Source organism: Natrix helvetica, assembly GCF_964273705.1.
Source record: "Natrix helvetica genome assembly, chromosome: 3".
NCBI lineage: Eukaryota > Metazoa > Chordata > Lepidosauria > Squamata > Natricidae > Natrix > Natrix helvetica.
The window spans coordinates 138,382,780-138,391,301 of NC_138549.1; the positions used below are offsets into that span (position 1 = coordinate 138,382,780).

The 8,522-nt window shown below is 41.7% G+C and overlaps 1 protein-coding gene across 1 annotated transcript; it reads right to left on the reverse strand.

The window, feature by feature from the left end:
- Positions 1 to 533: 533 nt before the first annotated feature.
- Positions 534 to 7,917, reverse strand: PHLDA3 (pleckstrin homology like domain family A member 3). Its single transcript, XM_081946170.1, has 2 exons — positions 5,645 to 7,917; positions 534 to 2,961 (listed from the first exon to the last, which is right to left on the reverse strand). The coding sequence occupies exons 1-2, from the start codon at positions 6,006 to 6,008 to the stop codon at positions 2,813 to 2,815; spliced, it is 513 nt and encodes a 170-aa protein (XP_081802296.1). The 5' UTR covers positions 6,009 to 7,917; the 3' UTR covers positions 534 to 2,812.
- Between the last annotated feature and the right edge of the window lie 605 nt (positions 7,918 to 8,522).

The following is an 8,522-nucleotide window of genomic DNA, read 5'->3' on the forward strand; positions in this document are numbered from 1 at the left end:
GTAAGGAGGGGGGGCCGGCCCTCTGCAGCACCATACCGGAATGGTACCCGGTGCTCCCAGCACCGGTACGCCTGTACGGGGGCGTACCAGTCGTATCCTACCACTGGTCCAAACACACTGGATGCAAAAGCATTGTTAAATTTCTGATCTTAGCACAGCACTCTAACCACTCTATGAAACATAGAGATGAGATGAGAACAACAGAACATTAAGAGTTCCTCTAGAGAACAACAGAAATGAGTTTTTCTGGAAAGCAGTGTATCTACTGCGCTAATCATCCTCACAGTCCCAGATGAGGGTTATCTCTATGCAAAATAATGCATAATCCATTTGGATGGGAAACAATACCAGAGATGTCTACCTGTATTTTATGTAAAGTAAGCATGTGCATTAGAAACTTTCACTGCAACACTTTTTGCAATACAAAGTGACATATAAGAGAAATCCCATTGCAGTTTGGAGAGGCTTTCCTACAAGTACTTTTAAAATCAGCCTTCACAACGTTTATAACATTAAAACCGGAGCCATGTTAATTGTTTTTTTAATAAATTTATTCAAATTATTTATAATGACAGGATAAAAGAAAAACATCCTTGAATCTTTATAGCACCATAAAATCTAACTACTTTTAAGATACAAGATATTCAAAAACATTGTAATGACCTCATTTATTTCAACATTCTGGTGAATTACCTTTTGAACAGGAAAATGAGCTCATTGTATCTACTGCATTTATTCAATCACAGAATCTAAAACTCCTAATGCAATCAGCAGGGTACTCACTTTCATATTAAGTATAAGTATAATCTTTATTGTCATTGTACTTAAAGCGAAGGTATCTTTAATAATTTTATCAAATTTTGGGGTGTAGTGTTTGTTAGAAGCAGATTTATAATTGCTCATTACAGCCGATAAACATTATTTAAACTTGGGCTGTAATGCCCAGAGACGGAAGTAGCAGTGGAGATTGACCACATGGAATGCCACCAACATGGACCAAAGAGAAGCAGAGGCAATTGAGTGATTGACACAACAGAACAGTATTTTCATCATGATGCTACAGACATTATGCAAGATCCAGACAATGTACAGATCCAGGTTTTTAGGCTGTGAAGTTGCATGTCATGATCAATACATATCAAATTAAATGTAGGGAATGTCTTTCACATTCAGGTTAATGACAAAACTTGACCAAACAAACTATTCATGTTAATGACCAATTTTCTATGACAGACTTTCCCAAATTTTGCTTTGGCTTTCATGTAGTTAAGATCATAGTCATTTTTATACCAATGCTCCTAATTGGTATAAATCTGCATAATTACAAAGAAATGAGCATACATTAGCTAGGAAAGAATGATTTTAAAAGCATGTTTCAAAAGCAAGGCAACTGTGCGCATTGATTTTTCTTGAAATGTTATTAATAATTATACTAGTAGTTTCCCCATGTCAGGCCCCTTCCACTATGGTGCAAAAGCCCTTTTTAAGCATTTGGTCTGAAGAGATCAAAACAAGCAAGGTAAGGATCATACATACAGTAGACCTATTCCAGATCTCCCCCACCCCTTGTGGTTTTGGGTGTTGATTAGAAAAAGTGAAAAGGAGCAACCAGTCATTTGAACATTAGGAAATCATCAGGCTCCTCGCGAGAACAGGGAATTTCCACAAGGATGATAAAATGGGAATGAGAAAGCAGGAATAGTAATATTGGGGACTGTGCATACTCCTATTTCACACTGCTTTATTTGTTAGGCATAATTCCTGAGTAAGGGTAAAATGGCCTCTTGGGTACTTGAGTGTGCACCCACTATCCATCTTCTTACCAGAAGGGATAAGGACATTCCCAGTTCCATGTTGGATTCATAATTATGTTTCCAAAGGCAATGCAAGCGTTTGCCATTCTATTTTCTGCTTTCTCCCCATGACCCAAAGTAAGCAAATAAGTCATGGGACAGTGGAAGAAAAAGATAGTGGCATAGCTCAGTCTTCGAAAGACTGAAATAAAGAAGCCTTCAATCTTGCATATGAATTCTTATCTTGAGGCCGGCACCCTAGAATCTAAGAATTCTAAGATAAGGGATCTAGCAATGTTACATAATCCTAGATGTTGATATGATTCACTGAGCTGAAGTTATGGATTGTCAGGACGCTGGCTCAGTGAGCGTTAACCATGTGGTAGAAAGCAGCGAGACACATAACCAACTCATTTATAGAAGTTTTAGGATTCCCAAATCCCACTGAGTTGCTTCTTAAGGTGCTTATATTTTTTAAAAAAATAATTATTTGCATCTACTCCAGCAGCAGCATAACCTCATAACCTGTGACTTCTCAGGTCAGAGGGGCAGGCTCACAATTGTGCCTTCCAGATGAGCCACCTGATTAACTGAAGACAGATGTTCTCTGCTTTTTTAACCAAGAAATTAGTGCCATAGCATGTCTGACTTGCTCAGATTCAATAGCAAGTATGTTCATCACTCACAGAGTTCATCTTATTCCAGCACTGTTCACTCAGCATCAGGCTGGTGGCACACTGAGTGATGGAATGATTCCTTTTTATCATAGCTGCTGCATCTGTCTCCCAAATCACAGTAGGTGTCTATCACTGTAAGACTATTGATAGTAGAAAGCAAACTGTCAGTCTAATAGGAAACTTACTCAATGCCTTATCGAGAGACCAAGTTCTTAAGTATCATAGCAAAAACAGAGGAGAAAAACAAAAGCTGTTTCTAACCATTGTTGTGATACATATTTGGCAGGCATTATGTCACTTTGCAGCAGAGATGCCTCCACCAAAGAAAGTAGAGGTTTTCGTTCAGTTGCAGCTAGAAATTGCCTTTGGTCCACTAGCAGGTGAAGTCACCGCTATAAATTCCTCCACCCTCTCCACGTTGAGCTGAGAGTCGGATTTCTTAGACCCATTCACCAGAATCTGGCTGGTTGGAGTTGACCCTTGTTGAAATGCTGGAAAGGGGGAGGATGGAGAATCAACAGTTAGACTGGAGTTAAGCCATACAAGAGACCATGCATACTCCCTAACTGTACTGCAAGAAAGAAATCATGTTGGCCTAAAATGATTTGTGAGAAAGTACTATAAATCACTTCATAGACAGAAAAATGCTATAGAAATGAACATAAAATAAACAACATTCTTCACATACAAATAATGACTTTAAAACAATACCTTTCCCTAACAGTGTACTGTATTTCCCCAACTGCAATTCCACCACACCACAATGTATCTAGAATTAAAAAGTAAAGTACCCTGTATTTTTTTAAAAAATCATGTTTGCTGAATTGGTTCTGCATAACTCCAATAAAAAATATTGTTCCATATGGCAGACGCCTAGGCAAAGGCATACAAATGACTAATATGCCCCCTTAAAGTCTCCCCTCCTGATTCTGGTGAGGTTCAATATAAAAAGAAAGAAAGACCTTGCAGAGTGCTACCTGTTTTGATCAGAAAGAGGTTGAGGGGATAAGATTGTTCTGAACTATTTTCCCTTCTCCCCTTTAGAAGAAATCACATCTATTAAATGTAATCAAAGAGCAAAATGGCAGAAGTGGAACATACCCAGTTTAGTTCTCCTGATCAGTCAGACTATCAAATTATATCTGAGTAGAAACAGTCTTCTGCCAACCTAGCAGTTTGAAAGCATGTAAAAATGCAAGTAGAAAAATAGGGAATACTTTGGTGGGAAGGTAACAGTGTTCCGTGCACCTTCGGCATTTAGTCATGCCAACCACATGACCACGGAGACATCTTCGGACAGCGCTGGATCTTCGGCTTAGAAACGGAGATGAGCACTGCCCCCTAGAGTCGGGAACGACTAGCACATATGTGCGAGAGAACCTTTACCTTTACTTAGAGGCAGTCTGTGAGGAAACAAAGTAGTCATCCTGTACTGGATAATATTTGCTGTTCTAGAGTAAAGGTAAAATAATCCAAGCACAGGGAGATGCAGTTGCTAACTCAACCTTTGTTCTGGAATATTTAAACAGAAATGAACTTAAATATTGCTACAAGTACAAGATGGGTACAGTTGAGTCATTAATGGAAAATTCTCTATGAGAAGTGTGTAGCCTGACTAAACATTATTTGAGAAGGAGCGGATACAAACTATGCTGTGTGTTTTATTTACTTCCTTTCTAGTCTTTCTCTCCTACTGTTTTCCATTTTACTTTATCCTGAACCTCTGACCTCTCAGCTTAGAAAAAGAAGTCTTTCAGCCATGTTTCTTCATTTGTTTTTAGTTGGGCTGAGAATAGAGGAGGGCACAGTTTAGTTACTCAGGCCTTTCCTTGCATGCAAACCACTCTAAATTCAACTCCTGTCATCTACGGGGAGGCCCGGAGAAAGTGAAAGGCTGCTGTCAACAGCATTGGGCCAGATGCATTAGTGATCTACCTCTAAACAAATTCATCTGCAAGGCTTTTTCTTTGGGTGTTAGATTTTCTTCTCTGCTCTGCTCTGCTCTCTACAGGAGAAGCTTTCTTTCCACTTTCTTTTCTTTCAACCCCAGATTCTACTTCTGTAATTTAGTTGCCCAATGTCCAAAGCAGTAAATGTCAACCTCAAGGATGCACAATTCTTTTTGGAGGATGAGCTGGCTTTTGAGTGGCTTAACATTGTCCAAAAACTTAATGGTATTAAAAGATTAAAAAAACACCCACTGAACACAAATGTAATTATACAGTAAACCTACACAATTATTATGATCTTCATGATTACAATAAATCTGCCCAGCTCCTTAACAGTTATAAACTGATGTAACTTTCAGACATGGGGGACATTGCAAAATTTTCAGTGGCCTCATGATGTTGTGAATCTCTGATAAAAATTAGACATTCGTACAATTAACTCCACCATAGAATATAGGATTGCCCTATACGTATATCCACACACTGCAACTATCAGTATTGGCTATCATTCAATACAACTTACTTTGCCTACCTCACCTGATTTATCTTAGGTAGAAATCCTATTCCATCCGCTAGAGATTAATAATCCCATTCTTTGCATGGAATTTAGATGCCAGAAAGATAAAGTTCATACATTATGTGTGATTTGATTTAACATGCTGTTAGAATTCAATCACCGATTGTTTTTCTCTATGGTATATATAGCTTGGTATCATCCATTAATTCAGCCAACTTGATGGTTTATTCAATAAACCATGAGAAAGCAAATCATGATGGCTGACTGCTCCTAAGAGTCTTGTACAGAGCCACAACATGTTTGTTTGTTTTGTTTTGTTTTATTGGATTTATATGCATGATTTATATACATGAGCTATTCCAGACCGGATACCAGATGTGTGGATTTCAACACCCAGAATTCCCCAGCCAGCATGGCCTATGAAGAGAATCCTAGCTCTGCTTACGTTAACCTGGCGGCGACGGCGGTGGCCGCCGGGCCCTTCTGGCAGGCAGAAATCTTTCTTAATTTTGCCACTGACTGGAGATAGATGTTCAGCTGGAGGTACCGGGCAATGAATTGCGACCCGCTTCCACGCAAAGGCCGCATTTTCCCTAGAGTTCATACCTCCAGGTTGGTTAATTCAGGCAGATCCCCCCCCCCGACGGGCGCTAACTTCTTAAGCCTCCCCCGGCCCATCCTCTGCCCTCGCCCCTCTAGGTCTCTCACCCGCCCTGCAGCTGTGCCTGGCGCGCACGATCTGCACCGCTTGCTGGTTCTGGAAGCGCACCAGCGCCAGAGTGATGTCGGCGTTCCAGCTGGGGTCCTCCTGGGGGCAGCGAAAGTCGATCTCGGCGCCATCGTCCGTCACCACCGTGAAGCAGATGTGCCGCTGCTTCCACTCCACGCACTCGACGGCCTTGACGTGCGTGAAGGGCAGCTCTTTGCAGCGCGTGGATCCCCGCCTGCCGGCCTCGAAGAGCCGCAGCCCCTTCTCGCTCAGCAGGCAGCGTTTTTTCTTCCAGAGCTGCAACAGCCCTCCGCTGCGCTTCTCCAGCACCCCCTCCCGCAGCACCTTCTCCGCCGCCGCCATGGGGGCAGCCAGGGACGCTCCGGCCGGGAGGAGCGCTGCCCGTGGAAACGGCCGCGTGGTCCGCCGGCCGAAGTTTGCGTTTTCCCCTTCCTCCGGCTTTCCCCGGGAGAACGCGAAGGGCCGCCCTCTGCCGCGTGAGCCCCGGCCCGGCTTCCCGCGCCTCGCTGCTGGCGGGATATGTCGCTACATGCCCGCTTACTTGCGCCTGGCTCTTTCTGCTTCCCACTCGCATTCCTTTCCTGCTCAGCCAGAGCCTCGCCCCAGTTTTGCCTGCCAGACGGCGCTCACGCCCAAACGCGGGACTGCTCCGCTGGAAGCCTTGAGGGGTCCGGCCCGGTGTTGAAGCCTGTCTGCCGCGGAGGCTGGAAGACCCATTTGCGCGCCGACGGGCGTACGCGGCTCGGGCAAGCAGCGAGGAGAGTGACTGAAGTCGCCGGCTAGAGGGATGCTTTCATTTCCCCCAAAAAGCAGCAGGCGGGCACGGGTGAAAGGCACCGTTCGTACGCGGCCAGAGTTTAACACGGATGTACTTGCCTGTGTCTGTGGGTCGGGGCATCCCAGGTAGTCCTGATCCTAGAGGTCCCTCCCTTGCACCTCTGTGGTCCAAATTAGGTCTCGCATGCAGACGTGCTTAACCAAAGTTGGCAGCTGTTTTGGGAGGGGAAGATTTGCAGTAAGAAAAGTGATGCTGGTGTGGTGCTTAGCACACTTTTAGAAGAGGCTGGTTGAATTATGGAGAAAGGATTTGTGGAGGAGGGACTCATGAATAAAAATGATTGTCACCTGATTGTTTGACACAGTCACAGTAGGATGAGAACAGTTATTTTAGGAGCAGAATGGAAATTCCCCTATTCAAAGGCAAGTAATGTGAAAATCTAGACCTGTGAAAATTGACTCCTGCTGATTTATCATAGAAATTAAGTTGTACCCACATGGACATTGGCCCCAGTGTTCTCCTAATCCAGATCACACCGCATAGCTTTGCTTTCTGGTGCAACTCCTCAGATGTTCTGTTAATGGTTTGCAGATGCCAAGAGTAAATAAATGGTAGAAGACAAGGACATAGGTTCAGAACCATCTCTTTGCGAAGCAAAACACCTGGCTTCTCTTTCTCCTTTGCAGAGGAATTGCATCTTTCCCAGCTGTTCATTATCAGCTTCAAATTATAGTCTCCAATTATTCTTTCAGTAGGGGAATAGTAGTCATATGTAGTCCCCCCTAAGCCACATACACCCAGATGCAATTATGAGCATGAACTCAGAGACTATTTAATCATGCCTTTAATTGTGCAGGTGTTTCATAATGCTGAACTAAAACAACGCTGTGAATCTCCTGATAGGTTATTAGATAGCAAATGAAATAAATTGTTGTCTCCAAGTTTATGGAGATTAGAAATGTGATATGCAAATTGTTTTAAAGCAACTTGTTACATGAATGATCTTAACTGAGGAATGGAAACTGGAACAGAAATGTAGGAAACATAACTCACATTTATTATCCCAGTGTTGTATTTGGAATAAGGATCAAACCATTATTGAATCTATCCAGATATTTTTAGCACAACTGAAGACTGCAATTTTATATACATTTACTTGAAAGTAAATGGCATAGATTCTTACGGAAATCTATCTAAACCATTTTTTAAGGATTATGCACATTTCAAAAATGATTCATGAGAAATACTTAGGACCACCATTCATGAGAAATACTTAGCACTTCCCTGTTAATCATTAGAACAGCCCAGTTATAGTCCATGTCTGTGTGTGGCCTACTGTGTCTTCTGAATCATTTATGAAGCGTGTGTAGTCCTAATATTACACTTTTAGAAGTAGCATTGCGTACATTGTGTAATTCTGTTACTGCTAATATTGCCTTAGATTTTAAGTATCGCTGGTTAAGCTCCTACTGAATGATGCTTTAATAAACATGTATTTCTCAGTAGCGGCATGCTGTAATTATTCTAGTAGTGAAGCTATTAAAGTACTGCTTTGACTCACCAGTCCAAAAGGAGAAGAGGCATTTTAAATCTGTGGTAGCAAAAAATCTATCTGCTAATCCATCTTTCTAACACATTTTATTAAAAGGTATATGCAATTTCTGTAAATTGCAACTTACTTTATCAGAAATGCAACTCATGAAAAATCTTGTCTTTTAGTAAAATGTGTTTGTCCAAAAATAAGAGCTGTAATCCTGAAATCGAAGCATACAGGAACAATACTCCAAACTTTAAAAATATATTTTCCTTTAAAACATAGATTCAAGTATGAGAAACATATCCGACCAACACAGAGAAATTTGAAATAATATTGGGGGGAGTAGGTATTGATATCCCAATACTTTATGTACTAAGTAGGGAAGTGAGAAGTTCTTGAAGACACAGAAACTTTAGTGAAGACGGAGATAGGATGGAAGGAAGAAATCAATATTACTCTAATAACCCTATTTTTACCACTGTAGTCCTAAACTGACTCAGAATGGGGTTTATAGAAATAACATAGTATCTCTGCATGAGGA